Genomic DNA, 13,741 nt, shown 5'->3' with positions numbered 1-13,741 from the left:
CTCATATGGAAACTAGACAGCACTCAGCTTGTGGCGCTCAAAGCACAAAAAATATATTTGATTTGAAACTCAACAGCAACATCTCTTTTCACAGTCGTAATGGTTACTCAAGTAGGAACTATTTTTTTAAAGTAAGAAGGGAAAGTAAGAACGCAAAAGTAAAAATATGTATTTTTGATGTTGGGTAGAACTGTTCGTTTAAAGTTTTGTCTCCGCATTGACCAGCAAATTATATTCTATATCAAAACCACACAAAAAAAGTCTTTTCGCTTTTTAAGTTAGATGATATTATTGACATTAGAGGCCAGAGTTCATCCGGAGTAAGAATAATAAATATGACAACATACCATCAACTTCATTACAGACCATTTTCTGCAAAGAAATAAAAAAAAAATCACGTACAGGTAAATCACTTTGAATCTGAAACTGGAAGAATTACGTGGTAAAGTCGTTAACTTACAATTCCATGTGGTGCCACCTGAGCAGCGATGAAGGACACAAAAATCAATGTGATTCCCCACATCTTCACTACCTGAGTAGCCTAAAAAGCACAACAAAAATTAATAAACAGAAAAAGTGAGAAATACGTACATTTTCATAATTCAGAGCACATTCAAACCTGAGAGCAGAGCACAACCTACTCACCTGTGATCCACTTTCCATCTGACACTACAGTTGTTCCGTTAATTTATAAACCTGCTAAGCCCCGCCCGCGCCGGTCAAGAAGGGACCGTTGGTTTAGAAAACTCTCGCGAGATTTTTAGAGGTTGCTTCAAATTTGTGCACATTGTACAAGCTAATCATGTTTTTATTAATTTTTCAAGGCTGTGGTTAAGGTGTGGGTAGGTTCACAGACAAAAACACTCAGCTAGTGTCAGAGAAAGATTATGATTTGGGTTAAAATTGATCAGTCTCGCGAGATCTTTCCTGCGTTTGGGGGTTCCCCTCTAGACACGACCGAGCAAACTGTCTGTGGTGGTCGTGTCTACAGGGGAAACCATATATTTGTGGAACCCTCGCGAGATCTCTACGTTTTGTTTATTCTCTGCGCAGGCTCTACAAACTAATTCTGTTTTATAATGTGACAACGCTGATGTTCAGGTCTACTTACATTTAGGGACCATAACACTTTGTTATGGTTAGGGAAAGAACATAATTTGAGTTAAAGCGATGACTCTCGCGAGATCTTTCGCGCGTCTGGGGTTCTCTCCTAGATGCGGCCGTTGCTCTAACCTACCTCTGTACGGGTTAGTTTGGGTGTGCAGTTACAGCGTTCAGTCCAAAAACGAGGTAAGGGCAGTTATTTTCTGCTGCTTAAACTTAAGTTTTCAGAACGTCTTCCTGCCTGTGTTGGTAATAAACTACTCTGGCACAAACTCGGTTTAAAGTGTTCGTAAAGTTGCATTCAGTTGGTTTGCATGTCCTGCTGTGAACTGCAGACGACTGACCGACATAAATAACGTTATCTAAACGAACGTAACGGTTAAAGTTGAAGTCCCGAAAGAAGTCTCAACAGCGCTGTCACCAATTGACCATACCCGGTAAAGATAAAAAAAAAAAAATTAAACATCTTATCTTTAATAGTTTTAACCCTTGAAATGTGTTTTAAACGAGCAGAAATGTGTCTGCAAGTGTATGTAGGTGCTGCAGCAGAGTTATAGACCCCAGACTGGTTGCGAAATTGGCCTTTCATCGTAAAACAGTGAATTCAGACCGAAATGATAAGTTTGAACGTGAAACTTGCAGACATCCTTCTGTCATACACTTCTCACTTTAGGACAGGGCATTTACCTACTAGCTTAAGTGAATGGCTGGTTTATTGGTTTGTTAATATGACAGCCCTCCTGACCCAGTTAGATATCCCTGCCTTGTCCTGAATGACATGACTACACTATCTCTGGAGCGTTGTAAACATTTGCACAGCATAGGCTAGAGACACACACACATACACACACGTGACCTACGTGACTTTTTGGGACATTCAATAGCCCTGTACTCATATCCCGGGGGCAGTATTTCAAAACGCTTAACCTAAACCAGATTTATCCAGATATGATTAAATCTCACATTTTGGTATTTCAAAACCAGAAGATGTGATCCTGATCCTATGAAGTTGGGATACAGATTTGGTAATCCAATCCTATCCAGGGTTCAGGTCAAATGTTATTTTTGGGTATATCAAAACTCTAAGGTGTGGATTAGGGTAGTTTTGATGATAAAAATCAGGATTATCCAGATACCACTGGAATGGTGGATTCGGGGTGGACTCCAGGTGGCTGTACATGTAGGGCTCATGGGATATATTTAATAATTATTTGATTGATGTTTTCCATGATAAAGTAACATAATAATAATAATAATTAATTACTAATGCACTTCCCAGCATATTCAGTTGTCTGTAATAATGAAATGTTATTTTGATCAACAGATGGAAGCCTATCCTAAGACTGCAAATCCAAATTCTCTAATCCTGATCTTGAAGAAGATCAAGTTTATCTCGGATAGCAAAAAAAGGGTTTACAAAATCTGGATTGTTCTGATCTAGACTAAAAGTTTTGAAATACTGTTCCCCAAAGACTTACCTTAAGACTACCCATTCTCATTACTTGCCTTACCCTATCCCATGCCCTACACCTAACCTTAAGTTAACCCTACCCTTAACAACTGACTCTGTCAGTGGCTTGCAGATGTTCACATTTTATTTATCAAATCTCCTCTGAAGCTGGCTGTGCATGATCACAGCATTTTATCAGGCTGAATCCAAGTGACACTGCAGCAGAGAGAAGCTGACTTGTTGAGACACATAAGACTCCGTTTGACCAAATAAAATGTTAACATTTGTCACTTCATGAATCAGAAGTTAAGAGAGAAACTTCTCTCCTGATCAGCAGTGAGGGGACTATGACAAATAACAAGGGCTCCAGATCAGGTCTTTGTAGCTGTTCATTTCACTAACTGTTGGTAACATATTGCTTGAGACTGTGAGGTCAAGGTGTGGTTCAAGTAATAATTAATAAAATGTCAAACAAAAGCCTTTTTGTAACCCGCAATTTGCATACTTAGCAGGACGCAGTACACACAATCAGTCTTGGACATGTAAATTTCATTCAGTACCATCAGATATACTAGTTCTAGTTCCAGCTTGTCCCATCCAGTGCATCCTTTAAAGTTTGTTTCTTATTTACAGTGAATGAAGAAAACCCTTCTGGAGCCAGGATGTTGTCTTTGGCCATATTAGGCCAGACTGGAGCCCGACGAGTTGCGAGTGCAACTCGAGGGGGATTTATGAGGGATGGCAGGTGCCTGTTCACCTGTTTGCCAGAGTGGCCATTTGTCCCCAAGACCAGAAACACCAGCCAGGCCTTTTCCTGCTCCACTTCCTTCAGCCAGTACAGATGCTTTAGTGCCACAGCTGCTTATCTGAATGCTTCATCATCAGCCACAGCAAATCAGAAAACACCCTCCTACAGTTATGTCATCGTTGGGGCGGGGTCGGCGGGCTGTGTTCTTGCCAACCGCCTGAGTGAGGATTCCCATGAGTCTGTGCTGCTGCTGGAGGCTGGGCCTAAGGATTTGCTGCTAGGCAGCTTACGGCTGTCATGGAAGATCCACATGCCAGCTGCGCTGACCTACAACCTCTGTGATGACAAGTACAGTAGTTCAATTATTACAGTGCAGTATAAAGCTATTTAGAGCTATAACAATTAGTTGATTAGTCAGTTGGTTATCAAGTATGCCGTTAATTGCCAATTATTTTGATAATCGGTCAACTGTTTTGAGTCATTTCTTTTAAAAATATCCAAATTCTCAAGTGTAATTATTTTCTTGTGTCTTTTGTCCTCTATAAGAATCATCTGAATATCTTTGGGTTGGAGAGAAAACAAAACATTTGGACACTGATTGAGATTTTTCAGCATTTTCTGAAATTTTATTGATCAAACAACTAATCAATTAATCGAGAAAATGATGCAAACCACTGATTACCTAAACGCAAATACAGACTCGATGTGACATTTTAGCAACACACCAGTCATGGGAGACTCAACAGTAACAAATGAGTCATTCAACTTATTTGTCCAGCTGATATCAGTTTCCAAATAACAATAAATATGAAACTGTTGATGTCATTCTGTATTTCTTTTCATTTCTTCTCAGGTATAACTGGTACTACCACACTTTACCCCAGGCCCACATGGACAGCCGGGTGCTGTACTGGCCGAGGGGCCGTGTCTGGGGCGGGTCCTCTTCACTCAATGCCATGGTGTACATCCGTGGACATGCTGAAGACTACAACCGCTGGCAGAGAGAGGGGGCTGAGGGCTGGGATTACGAACACTGTCTGCCTTACTTCAAGAAAGCTCAGTGTCATGAGCTGGGAGAAAACAGGTACCTAACAGAAATATCTGGAGCGCTTTTTTTTTTCATCCAAGGGCATCATGCAAAACCTGTGAGCATCACAGAACCCTGTCGTCACTATTTATTCTCAAGCTCTGACTGGATGATAGCTGTTAAAGTAAATGAAATGAAATGTTCTGAGTTATCTGATAAACTGTCTACAGAAAGGTAGCACTGTTGGTAATAAAGTGATAGATATCTTTTCAGTATTGATCTTTTAATACCTCCTGTATATGTGATTTCCTGAGACAGATATGTTGCATTTTAAAATGCAACTGTTCTCATCTGAGACATATTTAATTTGTGTTTCTTGTGGGAACTACAGGTACCGGGGAGGCAGGGGACCTCTTCATGTGTCCAGAGGAAAGACCAACCATCCCCTTCACAAGACTTTTATTGAAGCAGGGCAGCAGGCAGGGTACCCCTTCACTGATGACATGAATGGATACCAACAGGAGGGCCTGGGTTGGATGGATATGACCATTTATAAAGGTTCTGGGAAATACTATAACATCAATGTAGTATTTATACATCTGTTATGAACCACCCTTTTAATTTTGTCTACATCTGACTGTCCAAATCTGTCCAGGGAAGAGGTGGAGCTCAGCCAGTGCCTACCTGAGACCTGCTCTGGGTCGACCCAACCTGAAGACGGAGGTACGCTGCCTGACCACCAAGATCCTGTTTGATGGCAACCGCGCTGTGGGTGTGGAATACACTCAGAATGGACAAAAGAAAAGGGTAAAATGAAGAGACTTTCTGTCAGTTTAAAAGATGAGGAAAAGAAAATTATATTGTGATAGGTGATATTAATTTTTAAAAAAAATCTAAATTCTTAACCAATCCTTTTCATTTATCTTTTCACTTACTACTGTCTTGATTTATGTAGATGTTTTTTACGCTGTGCTAACAACATGGATGAAGGGATGGCAATGGTGGTCATTTGGTCCATGATTCTGGTTCAGACTGAAATATTTATGCAGTTATTGGATGGGTTGGATGAATCCTAATTACATTTTTGTATTCTGGTGAACTATCTTGATATCTTGATTATTTTAACTGATTACCATCAAATTTGGTAGACATTGACAAAGTAGACTTTGATAATCCTCTGACGTTTCATTTAGCTCTGCTAGTAGGTCAGAACTTTTGTTTATCCATTGAAAATCAACATTAATTTTTCATACCTTCATGGTTCTCAGGTAGTATATTCAAATGACTTCCCCTTGTACCATTATGAGGTTATCATTTCCATGTTACAGTTATCATTTTGAGCATGTTAGCATTCAGGATTAAACTGTTGAATATTTTCACAAGAATGGCTGCAGATACTCACTCTTCCTCAGTGATTCACTCATCAGTTTTTTTCTGATCCCTCTTCAGGTGTTTGCAGATAAAGAGGTGATATTAAGCGGAGGAGCCATCAACTCCCCTCAGCTTCTCATGCTGTCTGGTGTGGGCAACGCCAATGACATGAAACAACTTGACATCCCTGTTGTTCAGCACTTACCAGGTACATTTTGAGAGAGTGTTTTTTTTTTTTTTTTTTGGCCAGCGATTAATGAGTGATGAGTAAGAGTGATTAATTGTCATTTTCATTTTTTTCATCTCCCTGTCCTCCTCTCTTCTTTTGGTTGTTTCTCAGGTGTTGGCAGTAACCTGCAGGATCATTTGGAGCTGTACGTCCAGCAGAAGTGCACTCAGCCCATCACCCTGTACAAGGCCCAGAAACCTTTCCACATGGTCAAGATAGGTCTGGAGTGGCTCACCATGTTCACTGGTAATCAAAGGCATCTGCACACGCATATGAAAATACAAATGTTCTCCTGGATGATCTAAAACCCCAATTCCCCCAAAAGTGGGGACACTGTAGAATGTAAATAAAAACAGAATGCAGTGATTTACAGTGATTTTTTTTTTACCTATATTCAATTATGTTCAAACTGATAAATGTTATTGTTTTTTGTAAATATACACTCATTCTGAATTTTGATGCCTACACCATGTTACATCACTGAGTAGACTAATTGTTTTTAATTGTAGTTATTGAAGTTTTGAAAGTGAAATTGTCCCATATTTGCTTGATGTAGGAATTCAGGTGCTCAACAGTCCAGGTTCTCTGTTGTGTTTTGCACTACATAATGCACCACACATATTCAATAGGAGCAAAATGTAGTTTGGCATTGTCTTGCCGAAATAAGCAGGGATGTCCTTAAGACTTGATTGATTTCCAAAGAAATGTGAACTCCTAAGTCCACAGCACAGTTTTTCACTTCGTGTCAGTCCAGTCCTAGAAGTTGGTGGTGTTTCTGGATGTTGTTGATGTATAGCTTTCTCTTTGCATTAGTAGATGCAGCGACAAACTGTGTTTACTGACAACGGTTTTCTTGAATGCTCCTGAGCCTATATAGTATCCTTTATACATGTTATTTTTTAATGCAGTGCTGCCTGATTGATCAGAGGAACCGGCAATTAATATTGGTTTTTGGCCTTGCCCCTTAAGTGCAGGGATTTCTCCATATTCTCTAAATGTTTAATGATAATATGGACTGTATATGGTGAAATCCCTAAATTACTTGTAATCGTACATTGAGAAATCTGCTAAGCTTAAACTGTTCTCTGGTGCTGTTTTTCACAAAGAGGTGAACCTCACCACATCCTTGAACAGGGATTTCCATTTAATAAGGGAAAAAGCTTCAGGCTGAACACTGCACTCATTTGGTGTGGGGCAACACTTTGTAGATCATAGCTGGCTTCTATTTCAACACCATTTATTGGGATCTCTTAAACAGCTGTCTTCATTGGAACTCACTTTGTGAAATGTGACATTAACTGGCATGACCACAAGCAGGGGACATTAACTGTGATACAGATTGTGGGCTTGAGCTTGGTACAAATGATCTTGGCAGAGGATGCTGTACATTTGTGGTGGTGTCACAGTAAGGGGCAGGAGCAGGTGGGGGCCAGCTTACTCATAAATGATAAATAAAAACCACATTCATCACACTGGTGATATCGATAAAAAAACAAAGAGCAAAGTATCACAACACACAGTATATGTATGAAGTATCTGTTGTGTGATCTTGAGTCACACACGACGAGTCCCACCATCTCACTAACCATGATGATCCTCCCATAGGTTATGGAGCAACAGCTCACTTGGAGAGTGGAGGGTTCATCCGCAGTCGGCCAGGTGTCACACACCCTGACGTCCAGTTTCACTTCCTGCCCTCACAAGTCATTGACCATGGACGAGTTGCCTCCAAGATAGAGGCGTATCAGGTGTGTGTGGTTTGTGTTTTAAGGAGACTGTTGCTCTGTTTTGTCTGATTAATACAGTTGTTTATCTCTGACTCCACATGGTGTGTGTGTGTTTGAGAGCTTTCAGGATTATTTATGATCATGTTCCAGTGTTTCCTCTACATTCATTTAGGAGTGGCGGGCCGCCACTCCTGAATCCTAGCCGCCACTCCTTCAAATTTCTTTTCTTTTTTTTTTTTTTTTTTATTGTTGACGCAAATACACCACCGCCGCATCTCTCCACCTTCAAAACAGACTCCTGTCGGGTACTTGCGAACACTAAGGTAAACTGCAGATAACTATTTTGCTCAGTATGGAAATATACTTGCGCGTGCTCATTTGCATGATGCTAGCGTTGTTTGGGGGGCGCGGTCGTCAAGCGCGTCAAGCACCTAGGCGACAGGGCAGAGTCAGAGGAGCGAATTCCCGAATTTCAAATGAACAATAAAGCAGCGAATTACCGGCCGGAGAAGAGGTAGACGTAAGTTATTAGCTTGAGATAACTCGACATAGATTTTACAAGTTAAACAGGCGTTCACAATATGTTGATGACCAGCTAACGTTACGTAACTTATCGGTAGTTTAAGTTCATTTGGCCCGGTGCCAACTCAGTGTCGCTAACGTGAGTAAACTAATTGATAGTATTAGGCTAACGTTAATATCTACACACCATTATGTAACAACTGACTGCATTTTTCAGATGAGTTTATTGAAATATTTCTCTAAGAAGACAAACGGAACGCCTGCCCCCGCTGCTGAAAAAAATCCTAGAGGAAACACTGTGTTCCTATTGTATTACACAGGAGAATGTGTCTTGTTGGTGTTACTGTGATTTGGCTGTGACTGTGTCACTGACATACTGTGTATACTCTTAATCCTGTATGCACCCAAACTGAGGATAAGATCCTCACGTGCCCAAGAGAATGCTTACACACCTGTCATTCCATGGAAAAGCAGTTACTTCATCCTTCATGATACAACAACAGCTTCCAAGAAATTTCCAGAGAGGTGGCCCAGCTATTTAAAGCTTCCTTCAGATAATGATTAAAGATGACATCATTATTAGATCATTATGCACAGTGCTGACACTAGGTTTCAATTTGAACTGCTACAAAAGGCTTGAAGGGACAGTTCACCCTGAAACCAAAATACCTCCTGAGAAACCTTACAGAATGCACAATAACAATACGTGACAACAGGCACTGTTGGGTAACTGATGAGAGAAGGTGAAATGAGTGGTTGGTAGTTTCAGCTATCAGCTGTTTTAAGCTGTGTCATTCTACACAGAACAAAGCAATAGCATGGAAGGCTGTATGATATGTATGATTGAGAAGTGACAGGAGGACACTTTCTCATGTTTTCACATCACATATTACAAGGAAAGGCATTTAAGTAATTTAATAAGTCTCCAAGAAAATGGTTCCTACTTGAAACTGCTCACAGCCAGGTGTGTCTTGAGTAACCTGATCAGGATTTTTGAAAAGAGACATTACAGTGTATTAGTTTTGAGCCCCACAAATCAGATAATATTTAATTTCATTATATTTGGAAGAAAACAAACATCTCTACAGCCAATATCTCTAAAACTGACACCAAAACTATCTAGACGGATAAATAGGACTACAGGTGAGAGGCAAAATATGTATCTTTGATTTTGGAGTGACCTGTCCCTTTAACATATTTAAAAGTACATTTTCTGTCCTGCAAATGTAAATATGGCACTATATAGTTTTTGATGTCTGAATTTTTTGAGTAGGCAAATCATGGGTTATTTGTGTTTAAAGTATTTGCAGGTTTGTGTCATGAGTAGAGCTGCAACTAACAGTTATTTTCATTGTGGACTAGTCTGTTTTCCGATCAATCTATGAGTTTTTTGGTCTATAAAATTTCAGAAAATGGTGAAAAATATCAATCAGTGTTTGCCAAAGCCCAAGATCATGTCCCCAAATGTTTTGTTTTGTCTAGAAGCAGAAAATACACAGTTTACTGTGATAGAGGTGTGTGTACTGGATCTTGGTGTGCCCAGAGACACACAGTGGTTGCTTAACTGTCAGGTCATTTAGTGGAAAATAACACTGAATTCTGGGGTTTTCCATGAATACATTTTTGAAGAAACTCTGATTTATCTGAGTAGTTGCCCCTGATACTGGGTAGGGCTTTTAATTGCACAAAGATTGTTGGGTTATTTTATTTTATTTATTTATTTATTTATTTATTTATTTGTTTGTTTGTTTGTTTGTTTGTGGCATTTGTTTGACTATTGGACATTGAGATGTCCAAGAAAATGGACAAGAAACGGGAGAGAGAGGAGGAGTATGATATTCAACAAAGGTCGCCAGCAGAATTTTTTCTGAAAAGTCAGTATTTGTTGATTTTTTAAAAACTCAGAAAGTCTTTCCATAATACTTACTGCTATTCTGATTTAGTTTTTTCTAGAAACCGCAGTAACTCTTCTAACCACCTGGATGAAAAAATATGCTCTTGATAATAGGGCTGCAACTAAAGACTATTTTCATTATCCATTTATTGGCAGATTATTTTTATTTAATTTGTGAATGATTAGTCATGGTAAAGTAGTAAAAAGATGGCCTCAGATTGCTTCATTTGTGCAAACAGCATTCCAAATCCCAAAGACTTTTAATTTACTATCTTAAATAACGAAGAAAAGCAGTAAATCCTCATATTTAAGAGGCTGAAAGTAGCAAATGTTATACTTTGCTTGAAAACAATTGTGAAACAATTAATCAGATTCCAAAATAATTTATGTTCTTTCAGTCGATTAATTGATTAATCAACTAAAACCAGTTTTGAGAACTGGGTTAAAACCTTTTTTTAGTTTAGTTTTTTTTTTTAGTTTTGTCATTCAAGCAAAGATGGTAGCCCTTGACATAATTGTCTGTACTGAACTGTGCAACATGAAACAAAAGTTATCCGTTTATGCTGCACTGATGTTACACTGTATTGTTTAATTTTCGCAAAAATAACAAGTTTATGTTTTTCTTTTGCCATCCAAAAGAGCAATGTGTTATTTCTAGCTGTCTGGATGTTGGCAACTTCAGAAATGGGTTGATTTTTTTTTATTGTGCAGCAGACTGAATACCAGGTGAATATAAAGTCTTCAGAAAAGCTGTCAGTGTTGTTATAAAAACCCTTTGGTGTTTCAAAGATTACTTGGGGTTTATTTTTCATGGGGACGTTTAGCTCTGTGATTGCAATAATGGCAAAAGCAGAAACTAAAACCGTAAATACGATAACAGTCACTGGACGCTGTAATCATTCCGTTGTGTCTTCGTCATTCTGTCTGTGAAGCCATACCTTCCTAGCATGACAACGCTGTGATTAATGAGGTGTGAAGATAGGGGATTACAGCAACACAGTACTTTTGGCATCTAAGTGTAAATATAAAACACAGCTCAGAAATTGCATTAAAAGTGTGTGTTTGTGTTGCAGGTTCATGTTGGACCAATGAGAAGCACCAGTATCGGCTGGTTGAAACTGAAGAGCGCCAACCCCCTGGATCACCCAATTCTGCAGCCAAACTATCTGTCCACCGGTAAGAGTCAGTCACTGGACTGTCAAGTACCAAATCCATCAGAGGTGTCGATAACTTCACTCCACCTGACAGGAGAATATACTTTCTGAAACCTCATTAGTCTCCTCATACAGCAAGAGATCTACCTGTTTAAGCTTTGCTTGGGTCTGGAATACTGTGCTTGATATTTTTGCTTTGACCATCCCCTCTGAAAGCTGAGCCCCCACAAGGATCATTGTAATTTGAAAGACTCTTGGTATCAAGTTTATCTCTTCAGTGTGGGAAATGACTCGCTAGAGTTGGGTTAGGTTAAGATCTCTATGTATTTTGTTGCAGAGATACTGAAGTTTGCATGCTAACCAGCTAACTCCAGCCCATCCTATCAAGTGCCTAGGTCATGGCCCTTCCAATGTGCCCCATGGGACCTAAATTGGAAAAAATATTAACTGTAGTCTGTGGTGGGAGACTAGTTGTTTTTTGGCTCAATTTGAACTGTGCCACAAATTACAAATACGCTGTTTATCAATTTGAAACATAATTTTACAAGTCAAGAAAGTCTCATTTTGTTGTCCATGTATTGTAGTTTAGTTTTGTGTGAAACTGCTTAGTGAATTACATCTCTCATTTTGCACAGTCTACACCCCCAGCACCAATATTCCTGTCCCTTTGACATTATCTTACCTGAAGTGTTTTATTAAGTGACTCCTGGTGCCTTTATCAACCATGAAGTCGTTGTGTGACTACATCCCAGTATGAAAACACACAGGCATTGTAGCTCACTTTTGAAGAGAGAAAATCATGACATCACTTCTGTGACTTCTGGTTGTGTAGTCTTTATAATTACCTATCTTCACAGTCTGACACTTTAACAGTTTTACAGCAAAATGCTACTTTTATTATCTTTTAAATTGACAAACATCATATGTGTAATTTGTGGCACAATTCACACAGGATCAAAAAATTATTTTTGTCTCGCGATTGATTACAGTTCATATTTTTTCCAAAGTTAGGGCCCATGGTGGTCCACCAGAAGGGGCGTGACCAAGGCACTCTATACTGCTTTGTGCCTCAAAAAGCAAGAGGCGTCCCCAGTAGTTTCAGCTGGGACATGTGTGAGCTGGGGGGTTTTTACTTTCACAAACTCTCTTAGCTTAACCGCACAAGACTTGATGGAAACGAAATAAAACTCACCAAAAAGTCTTCCTAATGTTCAAAAATAGCCAACTCAGGTGTGGTTAAAATAAATCCTTCATCCACTGTGGTTAGATGTAAGAATATTCTGGCTCCCCGCTGCCTCTCTGAAGCCTGACTACCTCTTGCTCAAGGTTCCATTGTCATGTTTACAAATACTCCCAGGTCTGGCCAGACTCAAGTCAGCTGAGGGCCACTAGCAACACAGCTAACTGAGTTACCAGCAGCGCGTACGCTAGTTAAAGCAAAGAGTACAGTGAGCAGCAGTTAGCTGTTACTCTGATGATTTGCTGCCCTCTATTAGTTTGACTAACGTTCAACAGATGGCCATATTTCATACATTGCCTCACTATTGTTCATCTTTTTCTCTCTTCTCTCTGTCAGATATTGACGTGTGGGAGTTCAGGGAGTGTGTCAAACTCTCAAGAGAGATTTTTGCCCAGAAGGCCTTTGACATATTCCGTGGTCCTGAAGTCCAGCCTGGTCCTCAGGTCCAATCTGACGCTGACATCGACGCTTTTGTCCGCAGAAAAGCTGACAGCGCCTACCACCCGTCCTGCACCTGCAAGATGGGCTCGCCTTCCGATCCGATGGCAGTCGTTGACTCAAACACACGTGTTCTGGGTGTGGAGCGGCTGCGCGTGGTCGACGCTTCCATCATGCCCAGCATCGTCAGTGGCAACCTGAACGCTCCAACCATCATGATGGCAGAGAAAGCTGCTGATATCATCAGAGGTCGCCCTCCTCTTGTTGACCCAGGCGTTCCTGTATACCAACCCGCGACACTTGACACACAGAGATGAACGGAGAGAACGAAGAGTAGAACATCTGCTGGCACATGAGTAAAATGGTACGTGTGGGTCAGAACTATTTCACAAAAGTATTTGATCTGAGGGAACAACAGCATCGAACAGTTTATTGTTTGAATAGGAGCTTATAATTTTGTGTTTGATCTGGTATTTTGAAAAAAATAAGGTGTAAGTGTTATGTTGTTGATTTTCACACAAGGTAACATGTTAGTGTGTGTAGTCACAAGTGAAGAATAATTTTGAAAGGCTGATCTACATGATGTAAATTCAAAGCTATGATGGTGTTGAATACGGTTAATTTTAGCATGAACTCATTCTATTTCTGTTTTCCATTCTAAATGACACTTAGTTAAAATTAAAGTTAAAAGTTAGTTATGTTAAAGCTAATGTGACCCTGATGATGGTCTCCTCTCCTGTCTAGTTTAATGAACTTTTAATGACTAAAACCAACTGTTTGTTGAGGTTACTTGCCTCTTCAAACAGTAACTCATTGGACCAGCCCATTCTGAGGATT

The 13,741-nt window shown here is 39.8% G+C and overlaps 1 protein-coding gene across 1 annotated transcript; it reads left to right on the top strand.

Moving 5' to 3' along the window:
• Positions 1 to 3,191: 3,191 nt before the first annotated feature.
• On the top strand, positions 3,192 to 13,741 carry chdh (choline dehydrogenase). Its single transcript, XM_084721560.1, has 9 exons — positions 3,192 to 3,650; positions 4,156 to 4,386; positions 4,721 to 4,887; positions 4,985 to 5,136; positions 5,779 to 5,908; positions 6,041 to 6,175; positions 7,535 to 7,677; positions 11,146 to 11,248; positions 12,803 to 13,741. The coding sequence occupies exons 1-9, from the start codon at positions 3,217 to 3,219 to the stop codon at positions 13,219 to 13,221; spliced, it is 1,914 nt and encodes a 637-aa protein (XP_084577686.1). The 5' UTR covers positions 3,192 to 3,216; the 3' UTR covers positions 13,222 to 13,741.

This window comes from Lutjanus erythropterus, chromosome 6 (genome assembly GCF_056507025.1).
Source record: "Lutjanus erythropterus isolate fLutEry1 chromosome 6, fLutEry1.hap2, whole genome shotgun sequence".
Classification (NCBI taxonomy): Eukaryota; Metazoa; Chordata; class Actinopteri; order Lutjaniformes; family Lutjanidae; genus Lutjanus; species Lutjanus erythropterus.
The sequence above is the reverse complement of the archived record's forward strand: the minus strand, read 5'-3'. Positions and strand labels throughout refer to the sequence as shown.